We start from the raw sequence: 12,838 nt of genomic DNA on the forward strand, positions 1-12,838 counted from the left end.
ACAGAACATGTATCATCTGGAATTTAATAAAACGTCAGAATTTTGTCTGACTACTTTTGCAAGACACTGTACATACATATGATTTTTTTCTATGTTTTTCAGGGCACTTACAGTCAAAGGTCCCATCTGCTGGAGAACCTGGGGAAAACCCAGGTTTCCAGGCGATTGTAAGGGCTCATATAGTAAATGAGTGCTTTATACCTGTAAAAACTGCTGGGCAGCCATGAAATATCATCAACTATTTAAGCATACTAAAATGAGCTCAACTAAGCAAAATTACCTTTTCTCATTATATGTACACACATGCAGTCACACACATATACACCCACACGCATTGCGATACAAACACTCTTTTCTGACAGTTTTGAACTACATTTTATTCCACACCTATAAAACACATATAAAAATTGAGCCATTGATTTTAATATTTTATCCATTTATGGAATATGTCCTATGCATATTGCACATACATAGTTCACAACTGCTTTGTTTTTCTTCATTTTCTACTATAACAATACAAATGCATGTTATGATAATACATTCACATAGGGTTGTATTTTCCCATGCACGTAAGTCAAAAAAAGCGCGCAGCTACGCACTTCAGCCTACATGTATTCTCGCCTTGACTTAAGTCTATGATTTGTGCGCCGTGAAGGCAGTAACACACTTCGGGCGGAGCAACCCCAAAATCTGTGCGTTTCTTATGTAAACACCATTTACACGTATTCTGCCTTTGACTTACGCGCTTTTCAGCTACGCGGCTCTGAGGGCTGTAGTAAGTCAAGTGCCACTACATGGCGAAACACCATATTGCCCTTTAAGTCGGTGGTAGGCTGACTTTTAACATTATTATACATGTACAAATAAAATTCAAATTTTATGATATTTGTGTGTCATTATTTTTAAACTACAATAACATTTCTTGTAACCCAATATTACATTGTTAAACAGAAAAAAAACGTTTTATTGGTATTGGTATTGTGAACAAGCCTGGTAAATAATTAGTTCAATTAGAATAAAACAGAAATATCAATTAAGATGAGTATAAATAGGACCAATCTTCTAGTATTCCTTAACAATCCTAAACCAAAATGCCTGCTCTGAATTTTCTTGTGCTCCTGAGACAGTGGGAAAGACGGAGAAGAGCTCGCCAAGCACAAAGAAGACAGCCACGAGTATTCCGACCTCGTTTGGATATACTGGGGCTCACTGACACGCAGTGCATCCAGCGATTTCGTCTCAACCATGAAGCCATCATCCACCTGTGCAGACCCTTGGATGAACAGTTTTCCAGCCACAGTAATCACCCACATTCCCTACTGGTCTTCATCAAAACCAGTGATCTGTCTGTTCTTGCATGGGAGAATACGGCCCATAGTGCTTAAATATATATATATACCCTATCAGTTGTTCAGTCCAGTCAATCTTTTTTTGCTGCACTAAACCAGAATAAAACCAAGCTCGTAGTATATAATAGTGTACATTGTTTTGCTATTTGCATCTTATTAGTCTAAGATACGCAGATGGTTACAGAATTGTAAAGAGAAAAGCAGTTTTTTTTTTTCTTTTGCCTGTGTTCACAGTATGTTTTTGCTGAAATGGCACTGTGGTAAATATTGAACACCTCCCACTTTAAAGGTTTCCATTCAAATATCATTAAATATTTTACTTGGATATTTATTTTTACTATCTTACTTTACAACTTACTGATATTCCATTGAAGAATCCACTTCTTATTATGTATTGCAATGCAAAGGAAACTATGCAAATAAATTCATCAAGGAAATTACAGTACAAATGAACCATAAAAATGATATTTGCACATAGGCCCATGGTTCAGAGAAGACGGCATTTCTGTTTTCTGTTGTTAACGGAGTCTTCGATGTCTCTGGAAGCAGTTTGATTGCATCTTTGCATTGCCTTTGCTGTCTCAGCAAAGTGGTGTTGTGTTCTCCCACTTGGCGCATTTAGCTGAAATGGCAGAACTGAATGTGAAGAATCCCTCGCTGAGGGACCATCAACCTGATGAAAGCTCAGCACCCACCATTGCGGGGACTTTTTCATGCACCATCCATCCCTTCCCAGCGAGTCTGTTAATAATCTGTTAAAACCCTTCACATCCCCTTTATACACTCTCATCAGTGCAGGCATTGAGCAGGAGAACAGACCAGGGTGGCATCTGGAGTTCACTACAAAGTCAGTCGGTCAAGGTTAAGAAATGATATGCCAAAGGAATTGAATATTCCCGTAATGTCATTACTTAATGGCTCCGGGCTTCCGTTTAATTGGTTCACTTTGATAACAATCATCAGTTGTCAGGGGATAAAGTGTATTGATTCCAGATAGAATGTCCTGAACCCTCATCCACCCGCCCACCCACTTTCCCCACGAGAAATGAGGAGAGGCTTGAAGGTCCAGGCAAGATTTCCTCTAATGAAGGGAAATTAAACATCCTTGGTTGAATAGCACATGCTTACAAGGCTATGGGGAGTTGAAATGTTGTGTGTCAGGCTCCTGAGCAACTCAGTAAGTACAGGCTCTCAATCCAAACGCAGGCTAAGCCCTATAGCTGAAGACATTGTTAGTTTGACATTGTTAGTTAGTCTGGGCTATGTCATTAGCCAGCTGTGACCATGAGTTCCCACAAATGGTTGTATCAAACTAGAGTAGTGTTCACTTAGTGGTGACAGCATCTCCTGTACCTAACAAGTGAAAATGGCTCCAGTATTTTGACAGAGCAGTCTAAAATCTAGTGCTAATATTAGGGTTCTGGATATCATGGGACGTGCTCTGACTGCCTCAGCATCGCAGTTGTTCACGTCTTAATGATAAGTCAGATTTCAGGGTGAATTTCTCCCTTGCGCATTTCAGAGGAAGATCGCAACTTCTGCCGTAACGAAAATGTGTGTTTGCATAAATCATATCCTCCCTTAAAACTGCAGAGGCAGTGATTTTGAAACACCATCGGCACCAATCTGTGCTTTCCCTGCCTTTCATATATACTTTTTTTCTCTTTTTTGTGCTAAGATTGCATATGTCACTTCACTCACACACTTCACGGTTATCGCAATGGACCAACGCTTCACAAAACTGAGCAGTTCCGCCCAATTATGTATCATGGAAGCACATGAATAAATGATGATTTCTGTGGGCATTGTGAAAGCAGAAGGGGGGCTGGTTGGTGACATGGATCATCTTTATTTCATGTACATCTGTACCCAGAAGGCAGAGAGAGAGAGGAGATCCACAACGGGCAGTGTAATTACGCTGGGAGATTGACTGCATGGCAGGATTTCTCCTCAATACCCCCGCAACAGCCAGGCACTGCCTTTCAAAAGATCTCTCCCCCCCCCTCCCATGTGTCTTTTTGACAAGTGCCTGAATATATCGGCGGTACGCAATCGAGAATCATGAAAGTGACTCCACAAAAAAAAAGCGATGGCACTCCGTGCATTCTGCTTGTTCCGCTTCTGAGCCCTCATCTGTTTTTCACAGTTTCCTTCCTCAAGTGGCCAAGCCCTGTTTGCAGTGTTGTGTATTTCAATATGCAAGAGTGCGGATGAGATTTGCATTCTGGCTCATGGTGTTTGCCCTGGCAGTAACACGGATGGATAAGACAGGAACCAGCACTGAGTAAAAAAAAAAAAAAAAAGTCGCTGGTATGTTGGGAGGTTATTTCTGTTGGGTTCGTGTTTGCTTTTTAAAAGATATTCTCCATCTGTTAAGCTAGGTTTATATCCATCTGTTTCTGATGATTCTGTCATTGATTCTAACATCAGCTACAAACACAGGTGATGCATGCTTTTGTCAGTTCATTGCAAGCACTGATTAAAACATTCACTGAAACATCCATTAATTTCTCATACTCTGAGCACTCTCTTCACAATGTGTTCACTGTATGATATAGGAAAAACAGAAGACAAGTAGACTATTCTAGCTGTATTTTGCAAATTGTACAGATAGCACCTTTTCAGTTTTGTTGTATAATGTCATTATAATGTCACTATGTGCAATGTTTGCTCATAAGACAAATTGATAGGGGGTTATCAGTCATAAAGTACAGTCATAGAAAAGACAGCTGCTTTTCTCATTGTAGTACTATTTAGCAAGGTATGCTTGAGAGAGTAAAAGTCAACCCCAGAAAATGATACATTACACAACAAATCAAATTTTGGCAGCTTCAGTTTTGTTTCCCTAATGGTTTATCATTAAGGTTGATAACACACGTCAGGCATCATAACAAAGGAATTATTATTCAGAATGTTGATTCAGAATGCAGATTTGCAGAACAAAAGGAATTTTGTTTATTTATTTCAAATAGGAGAGAAGAGACTCCCCATTTCACTCCATCACATTACCCAGTGACCCCATTCCCCCAAAAAAGAAAGATGCAGTGGGAAATTGTTTCTCCAAAATATGCCTGATTAGGTTCAGGTATGGCATGTGGGTTGATTAAAATGTGGTGCTACAAGCTAGTCCAAAAATATGTAACAAATAAAAATGGAATATCTTATCAGCATACCACAGGCTGCGGCAACAGCCCATGCTGGGTCTGCATTCTAATGAGAGTGTTTGAGTCAAACACTCCCGCCAATCAACAAGCTCCTCTCTCTCCATCATAAGCACTTCTTCTTGAATGTGTCTATTTATAAAAGAGATGTCAACCTTGAATTTTGACACAGTTTCACATGTCGAAGAGCATATGTGAGGCCTGGCATTGCTCATCAATCAATCAATCACTCAATCAATCAATCAAATCTGACTAAATTTGGCACTCTTAACAGTGCTTTTAGTGAATGAAGCATTAGTCACAGAGGAGGTTGTCAGAGAGGCGTTCACAAGGCTGTTTGCAGAGTCCTGGGACCTTATCAGAAATACAAAACAAAATATATCAGACAAAAATATTACATCTGTAAGAAAAAGCAGGGTAGAAAACAGCTTTGTATGTTCACGGGTATGTCTTAACTTCATACTACAGCATTGATGGTAATCAATGGAAAAAAATCTAAAGCAGTAGATTTTTTTTCTCTGACTAGACACGTGCAGTATATTCTCCCTGGCAGATTTGAAGCTTTATTATTGTAACAATTAAGTGGCTGAGTTGAGCACAACAATATTACAGCAATATACGATAATATATACATAGCTACTCTTCCTTGTGTATACTGTACATGGTTTTGAAATCCAAGCATCTGTGTGAATGGCTCCAGCAGAAAATAAGTGTTCAGTTTGTCACAGCAACCTAATCCTGGGCTCATAGACTAGAAATTCCAGTTGGTGGCTTAGTACATCTCTATAAGGCCCATGGCTGACAGCTCTTCCATCCCCCAACAGCTGGCTGAGCTCCCAGTGAGAGGGAATCTCACTGTTGATGACAATTGTGTGTGATAGGAATGGACTGTATCTCCAGACTCAATGTACTCCCATAGCACAGGGAATGGCCTGTGAGATCCATCTTTCTCTCAGGGAAATGTGCAGAAGTATATTGCTCTGTAATATGTACACAATCCTGTTGTTCTCACAAGAGGAGGCTGGAACTAAAAACCGAGGCTTAACATAAATGAAATAGAACACGATAGGTGTCTCCGCAATTTCACAGCAATGTCATTGTCACAGTGTTGGCAAAATTCACCACCAGCTAGCTCATGTACATTTCACTTCTTTTGCTTGTATTTTCACACAGTGTCATATGCATTTACACAAAGATAGGTGCATATCATTCCACGGTTTTGCTAGATCTGCCATCAAAATCACCAAATTGGAACTACAAGATTCTTATTTTGTTCTGTTTATATGGGGTTTGCCACTCCAATTAACAGAATGAATGCGCATTGACTCCCACCAAATATGTGAATTTCTTTAGTCTTTCTTCACAAAAAGCAATCCTGACCATAAAAGTTTCTTTGTCAAAAAAGTGAAATCTCTCTTGCAGAAACAGAATAAGGACTTTGATGACTATTCTGTGTCTACACCTGTGTCTCTCCTTAAATTTCCTCTCACCTGGCCTCCTCACAGGCTATTTCATATTACCAAGAGAGAGAGAACGCAGAATTCAAATAAGAAATAAACACAAATTTCATTACCAAGTGATTTGTTCCCCTGCAAGGCCCCAAAGTCCTCTTGCGTTTTCGCTTGAAATAGAACTGGAGCAAGCAAAAGCAGCAGCCTGGTAGTCAGCACAGGTGTCTTTAACCTTGTGAAAAGATGAGAAAACTATAGGTGTTGGTCCCACTTGAGTGTGACTCAGCCTAGTTATGCATTTCAGCAGTTGTGTTGTGTGGGATGAGGGTGAGAAGGAGAAGAAAGACGTAAAAGTCACTTGCCACTGCAGATGATAACTCTGATGGATCCTTTTGGAGGGTTCTATTATAGTATGTATGCAGCAAAGAACATTATGACTGTGTTCAATGTGCAATGCAAATTGCAATGGCGGAGAAAAGGGGACAATAATGTAGTGGTTAATCATAAAATTAATTGTTGCAAGAAAAAAGAAATACCATGTCGTTAAAATATGTTGATTGCAGTGTGCCAACATTCTTCATTGTCTTAAAGGAGAATTAGCCCCAAGATAAACACTGTTGAAATGATGGATTGTAATATAAATGACATTATCCACCACTGAACACAGAATTTTGCTTGCATTCTAACTTTTCATATAAACAGCCTTTTTTGTCCTAAGACCTTTGACCTAGCTGTCTCATGGATCAAAGTAGCCATTTATCCAGCAGTTGTATGCAGTATAAGAATGGCTGTCAGACATGAAATGTAATGATTTTCTGCCAAATAAAAACTCTTCCTTGCGTTCAGATTGATTCCTGGACTTTTGGTTGCACTATAGGCTGCAGAGAATGCTGAAAGAGATGCAATATGATTTTTAAGGCACCAAAAGCCTTCTTTGGCTAGAAGGTTTTGAGTTTGTGATTTGAAAAAAGTAAGTATCTTTGTTGGTGAATCGATTCTTAGGATTTTCTGCCATTTTAATCAGCCACTAAAAATTCTCATTTGAGAGGCTTTGGGCTCACTTGATTAAGGTGCTTGTTCCTTCAATTCAGATCTGGGTTCAAGTCTAGGTTGTGTCATTCACAGATGGTGACTAGCAGGCCGTAACGCAGTTGTCATTGTCCCACTGGGGAAAGGTGGGTTTCATCAGCAAGGCTCATCTCCGCCCATCTCCTGTGACACCCTCTAGTGGTATGTGATGTGTCTGCGAGTCACTCAGATGACATCAGCAGAAATGCACTGATCCTCCAATTGGTGCTTGCACCACTGTGGTGCGCTGTGGGACTTGTGTGAAAAATGGCTGTTGGCTGCATGTGAATGCATTAGAGGACGGAGAGGCTTATTTTAGTACAATTGGCAATTCTGAATTGGGTAAAAAATGGGAAAATACTAAACAAATTTCCATAAATTCCATTACAGTGGTCCCCCCCTTATCCGCGGTTTCGCTTTCCGTGGTTTCAGCAGTGGCGGCGGGTGAGCTGGAAACAGGGGAAGCCTGAACACTACCTTTAAATCTATCATTACTTCCAACCTGTTCCCCTTTATCCTCCTTGATTAACAATAAAACAAATAATTCACAGAATAATCGACACCAATCGCATAATTTGAATAAATGATTATGCACACCGCAGATTGTCTGTAGTTTGTGTGCTTGTGAAAGTTACGTGAGATTGTTTAATTAACAAGGATGGCATTTATCGATTTAAATTACATTAAATGCTCATAATACATCACAGCTTTTGTGAGGTCTGTGCTCTAAACGTTATTGTACATTGCGCTCAGCTTAACCTAAAAGTTTATTCTCAGTAATTTAAAATGATTTAACTAAATTAAGCTCCGTTTTGTAATTTGAATTTTGTAACACAGGAAAGCTATAATGTGAAACATTTAAGAGAAAGCTTTGGGATTACTTGCCACTTAATTATTCACATTGCCATCCTTGCCTCCTGAGTAGGGTGATTAAATCTTGCGCCATCCTGCCCGAGACGTGAATCATCCCTTTGTCCAGCGTATCCATGCTGTATACGCTACCTTCCCATTAGTCACTTATGTATAGGAAAAAAACATAGTATATATAGGGTTTGATACTATCCACTGTTTCTCCCACATATCCACATATCTCCCATGGATAAGGGGGGACTACTGTATAGGGTTTGTACAGAGTACTGAACTATATGTAGTATATACCATATTTAATCATGCTACTGAATGAAATGTCAGCATGTTATTGATTGTTACAATACTGGCTTGAATTCCTTATTGGGGCATGCTTTTAAATGACAGATGCCAACTACTTTTACTAAAATTTTGCGTTATTTTTCCTGTGCTATGCCAAGCACTGGACAGAAGTTGCTGAATGAATGGAATGGTTATAGTAACAAAACATGGCAGCTACCTGTAGTTTACACAAATGCAATCCTGAAGCATTCCCATTGACTAATGAATTACTCTTGACTGAGCATTAATTTGAACACTGTTCAGGAGTGAGCATCATTAAACGGGTTATCAGCAGTTAGTCTGTTATGATAATGGGCCCAAGGAGAGTATTTATTCCAACGGAAGGATAAATGTAAGGGTTTTTCTGAAAGTAATTCCAGGATGTTTGAATCCCTTCAACAAATTAGTAATACAGATAGATATTAACTTATAATTTATTAAAATTAATTTGTTGTTCAGTGGGGCCTGAAATAAATCATTAAGCTTATTCTAGACAGCTACACCGAATTTTTTCAGGGGCATGCATTTAAAACAATACGCTTCAGTATAGCTAGTATAAATACGCTAAACTCTTCATTTTAAAATTGCTCCAGCACAAGATCCCTCTAAGAGCATATGTCTACCACAATGAATTTACAGCTGATTAGATGTAGAGATGTCAAATAAACATTAATATTCAGCTAACAGCTCATTCAAAGTTAATTCAATGATAGCTCAGCAGGACTGAACACCAGCATACACAGTTGATCTCTAGCAACAGGTTCAAGAAACACTGCCATACTCCTGGAGTAGTCCAGCAGCTCATGCAAAATATGTTAAATTATTTTTATGCATGGACAAATATGATTGTCGTCCAGTATGAATCCTGCCATTATGGCTAATATTGGCCCTGTTTCCCTCCCCCATGCAGCTGACATATGCTCTTTGAAAGCATCTAAAGCATATTTGCCATCTCCAAGAGCTCACAAGCATATCCATGACATTTCAGTTGTGAATAACAGGTGTTACTTATGTGGGTTCATATTTGGTCTTACAGCACATAATCAAGGCATATTTGCTGTTCAGTTGCACATGTTTTGCGTTAGTCCTTGTTTAATTTGAGTGCGCTTAAACTCAATCTTTATTCAAGGCACAATGATGAAGCGTCCACTTAGCATTAAGTGGCTAGTGTTGTTACACATCAAGTCTCATGTTAGCAGCTAAAATATGCATAACTAATTATAGGCGCCAGAGTTTGCAGTCTGCTCTTGCATACCTATTAGTCTCAGAGATATGAGATTGTGATGCTGAATGGTAAAATTGTTCTGAATCTTGAAGAACTTTTCTCAATTTTGCTCGGTGGAAACAGAATACTTACTTATCAAACTAGTGCAGATGATGCAAAATCAAATCAGCAAACCCAAGAATAAACTAAATCAATGTGAAGTGAAGTGATCCAAACCACCTCACCTTTTCAATCTGTAGGCACACACTACCCTGATGCTACTACTAACTATTTCCATGTACTGTCCAAGGCCCTAGCTTAGTTAAAGTATGTAATTAATTAGTGTTACAAAAAATATTATATATATATATATATATTTATATATATATACATATATGTGTGTGTGTGTGTGTGTGTGTGAACTATGATCTTTTACACATGTATTTATATATAAGTTTATATAAATGTGTTTTTGTGCACATTTCATCCATCAATGATTTTCATATAATACAATAAAATTAATAATTATTAAAATCTCCTTTATTTTTAATTTGGGATTTTAAGACATATGCAGTCTTTTACTGTCTATTAATAATTTAAGTTGTCCAAATAGAGCCAGAGGGCTAATAGTAAGATGAATGGAAATTATTTTGTACCCTTGAAAAGAAATCTCACAGACATCCAGAATTGGTAGAGGGAAGTATTGGGGAGGATGGGCTGAACAGCAGCAGGAGCTGGCTGTGCGGGTCAGGGGAAACGCCTGCCCTTGGGGCATTGTGTCAGGCACACGCACCGCCTGTTCTACACAATCCACAGCCTTTTGTTATGCCAATGACGGCAGCAGGCTTTGCCTTTTGTCAAAGACACAGAGGGAAAGGAGCAAGAGGGAGACAAGGGGAGAGCATGGGAGGAGGGAGAGAGAGAGAGAGAGAGAGAGAGAGAGAGGCATCCCAGTCCCTGTGACCCAACCCAAGCCTCAACGTCACAGCACAAACGAGACAAAACAAGCCACCGTCAGCCCAGGCTTATACTCACACGCTCATGCACACGCGTGCGGCATGCATGAACATACACACACACACAAACACACGAACGCACCACGCACATCACAGAAAAAGAGAGGAAACCCATGCTCACAAGCGTGAGCTCTTGGATCCTGCCCTCTCTCTACGTGCCCACACCGGGTCCTCACAGCCACCGTCCACCAGCGCAGAGTGTGCACGCTCTGTCACAGACAGCGCTGTCCTCGCCCATCGCCCGGGAGCTCTGACTCCAGCAGAGCAGAGAAGAGACAGGAGGAGCCAGCTGGCCGGGGGAGGAGGGGATGCCGTCCTCCTGAATGGTGATAAGAACAAAAGCGGCCGCGTGTAGCAGCCCCTGTTCCATCACGTCCTCCGAGGAGACGCCACATGGACTGAGAGAGCGACGGTCTTGCTTTCGGAGAGACCTGAGGGCGGCGCATCCCCTCAGCGCATCTGGCGGCCTGGGTTCAGTACTTGGACAGCTCCCCGGCTTCAGAGGCGTGTGTGTGCGCGCGTGTCTAGCACAGTGTTGAGAGTGAGGCAGGAGAAGCAAAAGGTATTTCGGGCAGTGGAGGCAGCAGACCCACCCCCAGTGCCCTCTTTGTCTCCCCTTCTCTCTGAGCCACCCGGGGAGCTCCGAAACCATGGCCAGCCTGCCGCAAGGGGAGAAGCAGCTCTTTGAAAAGTTCTGGAGGGGGACCTTTAAAGCCGTGGCTACTCCGAGACCTGAGAGTGTCATTGTTGCCAGTATCACTGCAAGAAGGACCGTGACCAAGTAAGTCTTCATTTCCACTTCACCCCTTCTCACACCTTCCTTTTCTCAAAATCTCTAAAAATTGACTTTAAAGACAAAAAACATGCATCTCAGGTTCTGAAATGTTGTGTATAATTTTTAAAAATCCTGGCAGTTTGCATATCTTGGCACATTAAACAGAGATCCTTCACATGCTTTGTTTTATTGTTAGTGTAAGTAACAATAAGTATCCTTTTGAAAAAGCATTCAAAGGGAGTGCTAAGCCCATTAAAACAATAAAGCTCTATGTACAAGTCTACATGCAGTTATCACAGGTTTTTCAACTGTAGAATACAATGTGTAGAATATTAGTTTAGTTTCCACTGTTGCAGATCACTTTTCTGAATTTTAAACTGCAATAGTACGAGATCTATTAAATACTGTATACATATGAAATTTTAAAAAATAGGCCAAGAACGGAGTAAGGTGAAAGTATCTTCTGAAAGAGACAGATGACTGCGAGAGAGTTCTGCTGTATTGTAGTGTTGCCTTTGAAGAGCAGCACTGTTGTGTAGTCAGTTTTTATTTTATCACTGCTGAGGTTGCTGGCTGTATTATCTGCTCTCAGCGCCGGCAAGCATAAAAAGTAATTTGTGATTCACTCCCCAACCACCTCGTGTTTATCAGCGTCCCTCATCCTGAACGCTTCCCGTCCTCACAATCGGCACAGATCCCCTCTCTGACAACTTTATCTGTTATTGTATCCTGTCCTTATGCAGTTGTTTGTCGAGCACTAAACCGCAGAGTCTCGTAAACATAAACGTGGCCTGCGTTCAGATGAATGTTGCCCTCCGATGATCAACAGTGCCGTAACCATAACCGCCATGCAAAATTAAGAATCGTTTCAATAACCCCTGCCTGTGTCTGAGCCCTTCACCATGTTAACACTGTCAGTTAAGACTTGGTGTTTAGTTTTTCCTTCTGGTTCTGCTGTCACTGAAATACACGTTTCATGAGAACTTAATTTTGTAATCTAGGACTGGAACAAAAAAAAAGGATCTAATTATTTCGCTGAGGAAATGTTCAGGATGTCGTCGATGACCTTTAAACAGTGTTGATATACTGCTCTGAAATGTACACACCAAGGCAATCTAGTGTACGTATATTACACTACAGATTTGGTCGTGACTTTGCGGCGGCAAGATCTTGATATGAACTGGGATATCTGAAATTTCTGCTCCACAGCTTGCCCAGTTTATGAAACTGGCCGAAGGGCTGCATGAGAAAAATCATTATTGATAATTACTGTGCTTTCTCATACCCTCGTCTGTTTTTTATTTCCATGTTAACTTGCAGAATAATTTCTCTCCAATTAATTCTAATCAGTTAACCAGTTCATTTTTTTCACGGGTGTCATCTCAGTTTATATTAAAAGACAGTGAGGGTATAGTCTGTAAAATTGTTGTCATAGGAATTCTGGATAGCGTGTGCAACAGTAGGAAACGTGCACTTGTCCAGACTGTCTCTTTTCCTTGAGACTTTGTGCAAAGTGCATATTCATGAGGCTCCATTGCCTTGGGGGTATGAGGTGACATTGATGTTGATGCAAGCAATGCAGTGAAATGATAGCAACATTTACAATGAAGCAAACATTGCTAATTC

General features: G+C 40.4%; 1 protein-coding gene across 2 annotated transcripts in view; it reads left to right on the plus strand.

The window, feature by feature from the left end:
• The first annotated feature begins 10,353 nt into the window (after positions 1 to 10,353).
• Positions 10,354 to 12,838, plus strand: part of srrm4 (serine/arginine repetitive matrix 4) — a 57,108-nt gene continuing 54,623 nt past the window's right edge. For both annotated transcript variants that reach the window (XM_036526746.1, XM_036526748.1), the window contains exon 1: positions 10,354 to 11,218. In XM_036526746.1, coding sequence (XP_036382639.1) covers positions 11,088 to 11,218 — 131 coding nt within the window. In that variant the 5' untranslated portion in view covers positions 10,354 to 11,087. The remainder of the gene's footprint in view (positions 11,219 to 12,838) is intronic.

Source organism: Megalops cyprinoides, chromosome 4 (assembly GCF_013368585.1).
Source record: "Megalops cyprinoides isolate fMegCyp1 chromosome 4, fMegCyp1.pri, whole genome shotgun sequence".
NCBI classification, from domain to species: Eukaryota; Metazoa; Chordata; class Actinopteri; order Elopiformes; family Megalopidae; genus Megalops; species Megalops cyprinoides.